The sequence below is a fragment of the Danio rerio genome, chromosome 16 (assembly GCF_052040795.2).
Source record: "Danio rerio strain M-AB ecotype USA chromosome 16, GRCz13ab, whole genome shotgun sequence".
NCBI lineage: Eukaryota > Metazoa > Chordata > Actinopteri > Cypriniformes > Danionidae > Danio > Danio rerio.
In genome coordinates this window covers 58,269,228-58,282,031 of record NC_141036.1, presented here as the reverse complement: position 1 = coordinate 58,282,031, position 12,804 = coordinate 58,269,228, and the positions used below count along the sequence as shown (strand labels likewise).

Below are 12,804 nucleotides of genomic sequence, written 5' to 3'. Positions count from 1 at the left end.
TGTTATAAATAATGATGTGCGTTTCATGTTTATTCATATAACTGCTATTTATCTCTTAGCACTTTATTTTTGTCTTGATATTTATTATCTCTTGTTTAAATACACTATGAACAGCAGCTGCGCTAATTATTTTCCTTGTTCCCTATTTCCACCTGGGGATATTCATCCAGAGGCCTCTAGAGATCGTAACCTGTGAAGAGATGATGCCACCATAGAGGACTTCTAAATGTATCCATAATCCTGAAACAGACCGTATCATGAGCAGATGCTGTGGTGGTCATGGAGAAGTGGAGAGCATGAGACTGATTAATGAAAGACCCCAGTGACAGATGAGTGCCCACATTGACCCTGTGGTCCAGCCTGAAAACCAGCTGGTGACCTACTCACACCTGCAGCTTCTCTATGATGGACGCCCAGTGTTTGCCTCAAGCGCCTAGACTGCAGCTCTGCACGTGAAGTGTGGCCAGAAGAGAAATGGTTGTGCCCAACTGAGCCTGGTTTCTCTCAAGGTTTATTCCTTCCCTTTCATCAATTTGTAAAGTTTTGTTCCTCCACTGTTGCCATTGGCTTGCTTGGTTTAAGACTTGTGGAACTGTGCATCGATGGATTTGCTTTTTTTAGTGTTTGGACTTTCAGCAGTGAATGCTAAACCACACTGAACTGAACTGAATTTAATAAATGTTGAGCTGCTTTGACACAATCTACACTGTAAAAGTGCTTTAGAAATAAAGATAAAATTAATTGAAATTGAATTGAATATTCAACACGTTTCCATTTTTCTCAGAAAACATATTTATAAAGGTGCTGTTGACTTAAAATTTTCACCAGATGTTGATAACAATTTGTAAAGTAATTAGATTTGTTTTCTATTCATATATATTTTTTCTTTGGTTTTCAGGTCAATAGCACCTTTAGAAATATGTTTTCTGAGAAAAATGGGAACTTGTTGAATACTTATTTACCCCAGTGTGTATGTATATAAATGTATGTATGTATGTATGTATATATATATATATATATATATATATATATATATATATATATATATATATATATATATATGTGTGTGTGTGTGTGTGTGTGTGTGTGTGTGTGTGTGTGTGTATTTATATGTATGTATATGTGTGTATATATATATACTTGAACTTTCTTCTTCACTCTCATTCACAGGAGCTAAAGTCTACAGCCAGTCTGAATGCAACAACTGAATAAACAGTGGGGTCATTTTTGTGGTTGAATTGCATTAATAAAAATAAAAGTGTGGATATTTATATAAATGTACATTCTTGAATCATCCTTGCGTCTTGTCTCTCTAAAACCTTTACAACCTGGTTTTAAATTAGTAACTGCAAATGCTGATCCCATTTGATTTCAATTTATTTTCCTTAATACTGAGCTAATTAGTTCAATGTAATGGGGTTCATCAATATTCAGTATTTTTCAAGGAATTTAAGACTTTTAAGGCACTCAACTCTATTTATTCATTTATATTTTAGGTGTAAATTCATTTGTTTCATTTTAAAATAGTTACTTAAAGCAGGCGTTTTACACTTTAACCTCTGTAATAAAAGTGCCTGAAAGTTTCCGCTATATAATCCAATTCGGTAGGTGGCGCAGTTACAAAACGGGTCCTAGAAATGCAGTTTTACTATGTCATCCAATCCGGTAGGTGGCGCTTCCGCAAAAAACTAGGGTCCTAAAAATGCGGTCCTAAACATGCGGTCCTGAGAGTGCAGCTACTCCAGTTGTGCAGGATCATACTATTGAAAGCAAGGGTGCCCAAACCTTTTCTTATAAGGGCCAAACATAATTGAGGGCAGTGGGCCGAAAGTTCAATATACCAAACTGTATTACCATAAATTTGCAAAATGTATTTATTATAGTAAAAACAAACAGTCCCACTTATAACACAATGGAGATCAATCCTAGGTAGCAACGAGTTCTGGCCCAGATTTGACATAAAGCCGGCACAGCAGGTGTTCATTCGGCTCTGGCATACAGCATGTGGGCCAAACATGGCCGAGGTTTGACAGAGGTGGCACCATCTGTAAAGCATGGGCCAGATGACAAATATTTGGCCCAGATGTTAAAAACTGATATGTGGGCCATGAAGTTTGACCCACATTTAAAACACATTTAAATTATTTTTAGAGTGAACAAATATGTTGATGCACAAAGTCATTCCCATCTTCCTGTTTGCATCTTCTAAAGGCTTCATTTTAATCCAGGAAACAATCAAGATTTATTACTGATTCCTGTGTGTTGCAAAATAACAGAATTAAACCTACATTACATATAATTTATTAACAAAATTACTATTTTACAAATTATGTTATTATTAACCATTCACTGTACAAAAACGTTACGTTATTTATTTAACCCAACATATTTGGTGCTTTGTTGGGTTACTTTAAAACTTTATTAGGTTATCTATTAATAACTCTACCAGTTGGGTTAAAAATTTGAATTTCAACAATCAACTGATTTAACAGGTGCTTTAGAACAGCTGTATTATTACGCGTGCGTAATGTTGTTTTTGCGTTATAAACTTTATTTAAGCTATAACATAATAATATTGTTGTTATTTTTTTTATATCCGTTTCACCATCCAGGACCATCTTTTAGAAGCGTTTGGATGTGGTTAAAATGTATAGTACAGTGTGGACACTGCTGGACAGCCTCTACAGCACACAGAGCTCCATATTCTGCTCCATCAACAGAGGACATCAACAAAGGTAACCTTTCATTCATTTTCTTGTCGGCTTAGTACCTTTATTAATCTGGGGTCGCCACAGCGAAATGAACCGCCAACTTATCCAGCAAGTTTTTTTAAGCAGCGGATGCCCTTCCAGCCGCAACCCATCTCTGGGAAACATCCACACATACACACACATACTACAGACAATTTACCTCCACACAGAAACACCAACTGAGCCGAGGATCGAACCAGCGACCCAGCGACCTCTTTGCTGTGAGGCGAACGTGCTACCCACTGCGCCACTTGCTATATTAACCTGTAGTTGGGTTATATGTTGGGGTATTTTTAACCTAAATAGAGTACAACCTATTACCATTATTAACATGCCTGAAGTGCAATGCTTCATAGATTTATCAACTTCATTGCAGTTGTGACACACCAAATAATGACATGTTCTATATCTGGCCCATTTCAGGCTCAGTTATGGGTTATTACCTTGGGTGAGACTTGGCCCAGATATGTGCGTGTTTGGCTCTCATATGGAAGCCAGACTTGGTCCAGTCATGTACTGTAATTCACTGCGGCATGTGGGCCAAGCATGTGGGATGCTAAATACACGTAACCCCACATAGCAAAATTTCTCTGGCCCACACCAGTGGCACCTGCAGCCGTACGGCTGTACACGTTGTGCGTACCTACCATGAGAGGGTGGGAATTAATGCCGGTTATTTATTTATTTATTACATCATTTAAATTGATTATTAAATACTATACACTACGATATATTGACAAAGCAAGAAAGAATGAGAATAAATAAAGGTGTGTGTTTGTGTGTTTTAAAGTGTGTACTTGCATGGTGGGAGATGGGTAAAGAAATCTGTTGGCTTTAGTTTTGCTGGCGGTTTTTCCGCACCTAAAAATGACAATTCAGATAGCTGTTGTTTAACACAGTGGTTCTCAAAGTGGGGGTCGGGACCCCTTGAGGGGTCGCGGAACAAAGAAGGGGGGTCGCCTGGTGATTTCCAAAAATCTACTTATTATTATTATTAAGCCATAAGAATTACCATATTTTATCCATAACCAACTGAAGAGAAACAAACAGTCGTTTATAGTTACTATAGTAGCTTATTTACTTGTTCTATTGGATTGCGACCCCTGGGGTAAATACATTATATTAAAGACAGCAATAGCTTCAGATGCAGCAGATTGATTTTATAACACCAGGTTAAACTTTCTGGCCCATTTATAGCACTGACATACATAAAAAAAAAATAAACGAAGAATAGACTTTGGTCTATTGGAGTGTGTGTGCTCGCCATTGCATGCAAGTTTTCTGTATTTATAACCACCTCAGAGGATATTGGGGGTCGCGAGTCACTGGCATTGTTATTTTAGGGGTCGCGTGCTGAAAAGTTTGGGAACCCCTGGTTTAACACAAGGTTCAGAACGAGTAAACGCACTTTAAAACAGATAAACCTAATTGAGATATTTGCCAAAAGTCCTCAAACTGATGATGCAAATACTGATCTCCCGCACGGGGTGGAGACTGCATTCCCATCAGCACCTACCCATATAGCAAAATTTCTCTGGCCCAGCTTTGGCCCACACAATCAGGTTTTGCTTGGCCCACATGCCGCAGTGAATTACGGTACATGACTGGACCAAATCTGGCTTCCAGACAAGGGCCAAACACGGACCATATCTGGGCCAAGTCTCAGCTAAGTTAATAACTCATAACTGGGCCTGAACTGGGCCAGTAAGGTTGGTGTGTCACGATTGCAATGAAATTAATAAACCTATGAAGCGTTGCGCTTTAGGCACACTATGGGCCTTGTTTTTTCTCAGTGACCTGATTGGTAGAATTGATTTATTTAATTAAAAATTATTTTTATGTATTTTAATTGTGGGTCAAGACTGGCCAAACTCACGTGGCCCACAATCAATTTTTAAAATCTGGGCCAAACACTACGTTTTACATCTGGCCCAAATCTTGTGTGCCGCATTATAGACGGTGCCACCTCTGCCAAACCCAGGCCATGGTTGGCCCACATGCTGTATGCCAGTGCCGGATGAATGCCTGATGTCCCAGCTTTATGCCAAATCTGGGCCAGAATTCTTTGCTACTAGGGTAAGCCGGGGGAACTGTCTCTTTCACGGAGACCCGGGAGGGACGTGATGGTGGAGAAAAAAAGAGGTGGAAGAAAAAAATAAATGGGTGGGAGAAAAAAACAGAGTGATAGGAAAACATATATTTTTTTTGCATTCCCTCATGAAGATGTTTCTCCACAAACACTTCCTGTTCACTTCACTGATGTAAACCCTCCCTTTTTTGCCGAAATTCTCCCGTATTTTACCATTCTATCCCACTATCATCCTATCATTAAGTATTTTCCCATATTTCTGATATAAGTTTAATCTTGAAAGCACGCTGAAATTAATATTAAAATGTCTGCATCACTTTCTTTACATTAAAGCTGTGCGTCGATCGTCGCCTTTCATATGCAACCTCTGAACCAGTGAATGCACGTACACGTGCTGACTGACAGACGCGCTCCATCCAATAAACTGATCCCAGATTTTCCTTTGTGCTGATGTGCTTTATTACATTTAGATTTCAAAGAAAATATATTAATTTAAAAAAAACAAACGAATAGATGAATGTTGTAACGAATACCCTTATGTAGCCTTTGAAAGTAAGCATCAGTGTTTCTTGATATGATTGGGGGAAGGGGGCGGGGCGGTGCTGGATTTGTGCGTACCTTCGAATAAAATCCTGCAGGCGCCCCTGCACACACAATCAGCTTTTGCATGGCCCACATGCCACCTTGAATTACGGTACATGACTGGACCAAGTCTGACTTCCAGGGCTAAACATGGACCATATCCTGGCCAAGTCTCAGTCAAGTTAATAACCCATAACTGGGCCTGAACTGGGCGAGATATGTTGGTGTGTCAAGACTGCAATGAATTTGATTAACCCATGAAGCATTGTGATTTAGGCGTGCTATAGTCATGCTTTTTCTTAAAGCTACCTAATTGGTAGACCTTTTACTTAACTCAAAAATAATTTTAATGTATTTTAAATGTGGGTCAAGAAAGGCCAAACTTACATGGCCCACGTATATGTTTTGAACATCTGGTCCAAATACTACATTTAATATCTGGCCCAAGTCTCGTGTGCTCCATTAAGGACGGTGCCAAACCTATGCCATGTTTGGCCCACATACTTCATGCCAGTGCCGGACGAACGACCTGGTGCAGTGCATGCTGAGCTGCATCCAATGCTTTTTAATGCGCTCACCTAACCCCACCCGTCACAGTGACGTCACTCACTCCATTGAGTGCATTGTGTCTGACATTGCATCGCCGAGTGCTGCAATCTCAGCTTGCATCATAAAGGCTGCATCCAGATACTATTGGCTGTGCCAGCTTTATGCCAAATATACTTTGAATACTTTGAGACCAGTCAAGCTGCTCCTGCCTTTGCCTTGATTTGCTTGCTGATGCCTTGTGTGCTGCCCTCTATCAGTCAAGTGGCAGTGTTTACATTTTAAAAGTCTAATTCATCTACAACATTTAATTTCAGATTGCTTTCTTGTAGCTTCTCAATTAAACAAAAGGTTATGTTAAATTGGAAATGGCGATCTCTGTCAAAGGCATCCGCCCTAATTAACTCCCTATCATTCTCCCTCTCTTCTTAGTCAGGATGGCGGGGCAAACCATAGGTTACCATGGGCCAACTCTGCCAAGCGGGGCCTACTCTGGACACCTCTGGTCTATAGACTAAAGACTTTTTTGTTCTCAAAGGCATTTGATTGTTAGGTGTGATAAAAAACAGAGAACAGAAAATTAACTTATGTATTATTTCAGAATGCTCTTTCCCACGCCAACATATACAGAAAAAACTATTTTAAATAAATTATCAAATAAAATACAATCCTGTATATAAAATAAAACGAAATTAATTTAAATTGCACTTTAAGCTGAAGAGTTCTTCACATTTCTAAACGTTATAGTTTTAATTACTCATCTTTAATAACTGATTTATTTTATCTTTGTCATGATGACAGTAAATAATATTAGACTAGATATTCTTCAAGACACTTCTATACAGCTTAAAGTGACATTCAAAGGCTTAACTAGGTTAATTAGGGTAAAGTTAGGATAATTAGGCAAGTCATTGAATAACAGTGGTTTGTTCTGGAGACAATCCAAAACAAATATTGCTTAAAGGGGCTAATAATATTGATCTTAAAATGGGTTTAAAAATTATTTAAAATGCTTTTATTCTAGCCAAAATAAAACAAATAAGACTTTCTCCAGAAGAAAAAATATTATAGGAAATACTGTGAAAATGTCCTGAATCTCTTCAACATCATTTGAAAAAAAAACAACAATCACAGGAGGGCGAATAATTTTAAATTCAACTTTATATTCAGTTTCGGGACATATCATTTGCTTGATTTGTATCCTTCAGGCCGCCTCATTTATGTGAATAGTGCCGTAGGATGTCTGATTTCCTCTTTGCATTGATTAACATCCAATGCAAACTCCACATTTACAATCCTCTTTAGTCCCAGACATTATCTTCAGCAGGTGAAAACTCTAATGGCTTGTTGATGCCAGAGGTCAGAGGAGAATGGCCAGACTGGTTGCAGCTGATGGAAAGGCAACAGTAACTCAAATAAGCACTCGTTACAACCGAGCTCTGCAGAAGAGCATCTCTGAACACACAACACGGTCAACTTTGAGGTGGATGGGCTACAGCAGCAGAACAACACACCGGGTGCCGCTCCTGTCAGCTAAGAACAGGAAACTGAGGCTACAATTCACACAGACTCACCAAAACTGGACAATAGAAGATTGGAGAAGCGTTGCCTGCTCTGATGAGTCTCAATTTCTGCTGACACATTCAGATGCTCGGGTCAGAATTTGACATCAACAACGTGAAAGCATGGATCCATCCTGCCTTGTATCAGTGGTTCAGGCTGGTGGATATTTTCTTGGCACATTTTGGGCTCATTAGTACCAATTGAGCATGGTGTCAACACCACAGCCTACCTGAGTATTGTTGCTGACCATGTCCTTTCCTTTATGACTACAGTGTACTCATCTTCTGATGGCTACTTCCAGCAGGATAACGTGCCATTTCATGTGTTCAAGTGTGAATAATCTCAGACTGGTTTCTTGGACATGACAATGAGTTCACTGCACTCAAATGGCCCCCACAGTCACCAGAACTCAATCCAATAGAGCGTCTTTAGGATGTGGTGGAATGGGAGATTCACATCATGGATGTGCAGCTGACAAATCTACAACAACTGTGTGATGCTATCATATCAATATGGAGCTAAATCTCTGAGGAATATGTCCAGTACCTTGTTGAATCTATGCCATGAATGATTAAGGCAGTTCTGAAGGCAAAAAGGGGGTCCAACCAGGTACTGGTAAGGTGTACCTAATAAAGTGGCCGGTGAGTGTAAGTTTACAACACTGTCAGAACACAATGACAACACATGGGAAATGAACCACAGCACCGCCCCTTTCCCGGCCTTTATCACTCACAGCCAATCGGCTGCCCCGACACATGCTCTCTCTCAGCCAATCAGCGTCGCCCGTACATGCGCAACCTCCCCAACAGACCCAAAGAAGCTTAAACAGAGTTAAGATGGCGGCATGTGGATGAGGAGGTTGTATATTTCAGCTCTTCGGTTGCTTTTGGCGAAGAAAACACACATTCTCAAAACGAACCCGTAAAAAATAAGAAAAAAAGCCCCACACAAAATCATTTACCCGGGATCGAGCCCATGACGTCCATTCACTTCGTGGTTCACCCGTTACCCGGGACCGAAGACCAGCTTAATGACAGGTATTTATAAGAAATTAGCGTCTTATGGTTGGTGTTTGGGGTGAAAGTTGTTTCGGAGAGTGTTAAAAAAGCATATGGGTTGATTTAGAGCTGCTGCGAGCGCTCAAGGTTGGACGTTTGGGTCTAAAAATAACGAGGCCCGGCTGACTGGAGACACAATGCGGGTTGGGGGATGGGAGGCGAAAAGAGAGGGAACTGCGATTAATTCAAGCCTTTACACATCAAATACACATCTCTAGTATAAATGTCTCGACCATTCACTATATTTAACATGTGTTTTTCCTGACACGCTGATCGTATGCGGGCAGAATTGGCGAATAAAAATCCTCTCAGGTTAGCCGGTTAGCCTTTAGCACTGCGCGAGCTCAACCGTTTAATTTATTTATCCTCATAAAGTTGTGTCACAACTTGTATGAAATTGTTTTTTGACGTTTGTACATCTATTTCTTTTATATACAGAGTGTAATAAGCGAACTATTTAGTTTTAACAGTTGTCCATAAACGCGAAAGACGGTCGTTTGGAATAAAGATGATCTCTAGATAACGTTGAAGAATCGCGACCCGTTGAGTTTAATGTGTTTTTCTAGGTGTTGAATGCAAATAGAATTAAATATTTCTCAATTTTGTTCTTATGGCATGTTAAAAGATCATTCCTGATTGTTTTTTTTTTCTTTAGTGTCTATTAGTGACATTTATATGTATTACCATAAATGACTAACTGGTTAGCTTGACTAGTCAGAATGGTTTCTTGTAACTGGTGCTGGAGGTGATTGTTATGGCTGATGACAGCTGCATAAGGAATCCATGTGTTCTGCTGAAGGCCAGGAGCACTCAAAGCATCCTTGGACAAAATGGGTGTTGGGAGTTTCTGCCTTTCTTGTCCCCCACCCACTGCAGGCCTTCAAACATGGCATTTGAGTATACCAGTTTTCCAAAAATCAATTAAAACTCTTAGTTTGTCCCTAGTTTTGGCCTAAAGTCCATATTAGTCACATACATCAAAGAATGGGTGACATGACAAATGCATATTTTGACACTATAATAAAGTGACATTATCAAACACTTGTCACAGTAATATTTAATTTAGAAATAAATAAATCTAATGTGATGTACATGTAAATGAAAAACAATGTTTATTTTAGTTTAAATTATGGCTGTTTTAATTTCACCAAGTTTTTATTTGGGAGAAAAACGACAAGTTGTTTTACAAATCTGAGAACATGCAGTCTATAATATCAAACGCTTGTCACAGTAATATTTAGAAATAAATAAATCTAATGTAAAGTACATTCAAATGAAAAACTTGTTTTTAATTTCTTCACTAAGCTTTTATTTGGGAGAAAAAACTACAATTTCTATTACAAATCTGATAACATGCAGTCTATAATACGCCCTCAATAATTGTTATACAATGATGAATATGCTGCACATTGTGTGTTCAAATGCATGTTGAATTTGCTGCATTTACTGTAACCAGTTATACTCTGAGATGCTAAAAACACCAGGTGATGAGCTGCTCACCTAAATAGTGCCATGCTTTGCTTAGAATTGCAGCAAACCAGACATCACATTAGCTAAATCAAGTCTATATGTTATAAAATAAATGCATTCATGTTTTATTTATCTTTATGAAAGTTTATTTTGTATCCTCCTAAGTCATCTTCTAAATCATTTGGAGTCCAGTCCAACACAAAGATGTTTAAATATGATTGTAATTTATATATTTATATGCAGTTTTTATTTTAAAAGCATTTGTTTATGCAAACATGAAAATTTACTCACTATTTACTCAAACCTTTATACATTAAAAAAATCTGATATTTTAAAGAGAGCTGTATCCATTGACTTTCATTGTAAGAAACACAAATATAGCAGTCAATGGTTACAGGTTTCAAGCTTTCTTCAAATTATTTTCTTTTGTGTTCAGAACAAAAGATAACAAGTAAATGGTGAGATGTTGAAAACACACAGTGCTTTTGCTTAGAAATGGACTTAAACAGATATTAATTAAATCATGGGTATGGCAATTATTGGAAACGATGTATGTAAAAAAAATGTGCATTAATGATGTTTTTATGAAAGTTCATTTTGTATCCTCCGAAGTTGTTACACAGTTACTTAAATCATCTTTGGTTTGGACTTTTTGACTAGACTCCAAACGATTAAATATGAGACTCCTTAATGTTCAAATAAGATTGTAATGTATATAATTATATCCAGCTTTTATTTTTAAGGAGTTGTTTATTCAAAAACGAAAACTACTCGTACCTTTATGCATTAAAAAATAAATCTGTTTAATCAAAGACATTTAAACCTGCATCCACTGACTTTCATTGTGGAAAAAGCAAATACTATGGCAGTCAATGGTTACAGGTTTCAAGCTTTCTTCAAAATATTTTCTTTTGTGTTCAGAACAGAAGATAACAAGTAAACAGTGATATTCCCATTATTAAAGAATCAAATGCCATGTCATGTCATAAAATGTTCTTAACAGTGTGTCATGTTGACTTTGTGTCAGTGACTCATGAGATTCTGAAAACACACATATCAATGCTTAGCTTAGAAATGGAGCTAAACAGACATTAATTAAATCAAGAGCATGGCAATTATTGGATATGATGTATGTAATAAAATATATGCATTAATGTTATTTATTATGAAAGTTATTTTGTATCCTCAAGTCATTACACAATTACTTAAATCATCTTTGTTTTAGACTAATCTCTAAATGTTTAAATATGAGACTCCTTAATGTTTAAATATGATCATAATGAATATAATCGTATGCAGTTTTTATTTTTTAAAGAATGGTTTATCCGAACAAGAAAATTAACTCACTATTAACTCAAATCTTCATACATTAAAAAAAATCTTTTCAACAAGATATTTTAAAGAGAGCGGAAAACCTGCATTCATTGACTGTGGCAGTCAATGGTTACAGGTCTCGAGGTTTCTTCAAAATATTTTCTTTTGTGTTTAGAATAGAAGATAACAAGTGAACAGTGATTAAGTGATTTTCACTTTTGGGTGAATTATCCCTACTAATAAATGTTTCCATGTAAACAGTGATATTCCCAGTATTAAAGAATCAAATGCTATTTCATAAAATGTTCTGGTCAGTGTCTCATGTTGACTTTGCCAGTGACTTCATAAAAGGCTGAAAGCACACAGTGCCATGCTTTGCTTAGAGTTAAACAGACAATTAAATCAAGGATATGGCAATTATTGGAAACAATGTAACAAAATATATGCATTAATGTTATTTATTATGAAACTTTATATTGTGTATCGTCCTAAGTCATTTCACAATTACTTGAATCATCTTTGTTTTGGACTTTTTGAACTCCAAATGTTTAAATATGAGACTCCTTAATGTTTGCATATGCTCATAATGTATACAAGTATACGCAGTTTTTATTTTTAAATGAATTGTTTATCCAAACATGAATATTTACTCACTATTTACTCAACTATATATTAAAAACACCTGTTATTGGTAGAGAAGATATTTTAAAGAGAGATGAAAAACTGTAGCCATTGACTTTCATTGTAGGGAAAACAAATACTATGGAAGTCAATGGTTACAGGTTTTCAGCTGTCTTCACAATATTGTATATTGTGTTCAGAGCAGAAGATGACAAGTTAATGACGATTATATCACTTAATGTTTCCTTGTAGACAGTCGATATCCCCATTATTAAAGAATCTAATGCCATGTCACATTATAAAATGTTCTGAACAGTGTCCCATGTTGACTTTGTGCCAGTAATTTCATGCAGCAAATGCTAATCAACAAAGGGAAAGCATGCTTTGCATCTAGACTCAATGCGATTTTGTTTGTATGCTTGGCTTTATCGTTTCTCTGCACTATGGCTAGGTTTGTGCTGATCATTACTATCTGTCATCCCCAGACCGGATGTGTACTTGCACTGGTCATTAACATTTCAGCATGAGCACGGAGACTTCCATCCTTCATTGTCCACTGATATGTCCTGCAATAATGAGCCGTGACTTGAAGGCTTTTCTGCTGCTCTGCACTGACAGGAAATGAGGGACCTTTCTGCACACGTGTCCCCTTCATATGCTGGATTCAGCATGATCTCAGTAGCTTAGACTGCTGCTGTGCAAGGCTATTCTGTATGCATGGTGCGGGCAGCATGTGTATGATGGAGCTGATGTTGGGATTTTTATTCTGTATCAGGAAGTGCATGCTTTGAAAAGCTTACAAGGCAGAGGG

The 12,804-nt window shown here is 37.5% G+C and overlaps 3 protein-coding genes across 43 annotated transcripts in view; 2 read left to right on the top strand and 1 right to left on the bottom strand.

Moving 5' to 3' along the window:
• Positions 1-12,804, top strand: part of LOC103911664 (uncharacterized) — a 63,488-nt gene that overhangs the window by 36,878 nt on the left and 13,806 nt on the right. The gene's annotated exons all lie outside the window — the stretch shown is intronic.
• fabp10a (fatty acid binding protein 10a, liver basic) overlaps positions 3,751-12,804 on the bottom strand; it is a 141,764-nt gene continuing 132,710 nt past the window's right edge. Inside the window, exon 3 of the transcript XR_015510208.1 lies at positions 3,751-4,122. The gene's annotated coding sequence lies outside the window, so the exon portion shown is untranslated. The remainder of the gene's footprint in view (positions 4,123-12,804) is intronic.
• The window catches only part of ubr5 (ubiquitin protein ligase E3 component n-recognin 5), a 107,480-nt gene continuing 103,033 nt past the window's right edge, over positions 8,358-12,804 (top strand). For 40 of the 41 annotated variants that reach the window (XR_015510279.1, XR_015510278.1, XR_015510276.1 and 37 more), the window contains exon 1: positions 8,358-8,567. Coding sequence is in view for 35 of the 41 variants with exons in the window: in XM_087285284.1 (XP_087141410.1) it covers positions 8,506-8,567 (62 nt within the window). In the remaining 6 variants the exon portion in view is untranslated. The remainder of the gene's footprint in view (positions 8,568-12,804) is intronic. The other variant, NM_001164394.2, reaches the window with a different exon arrangement.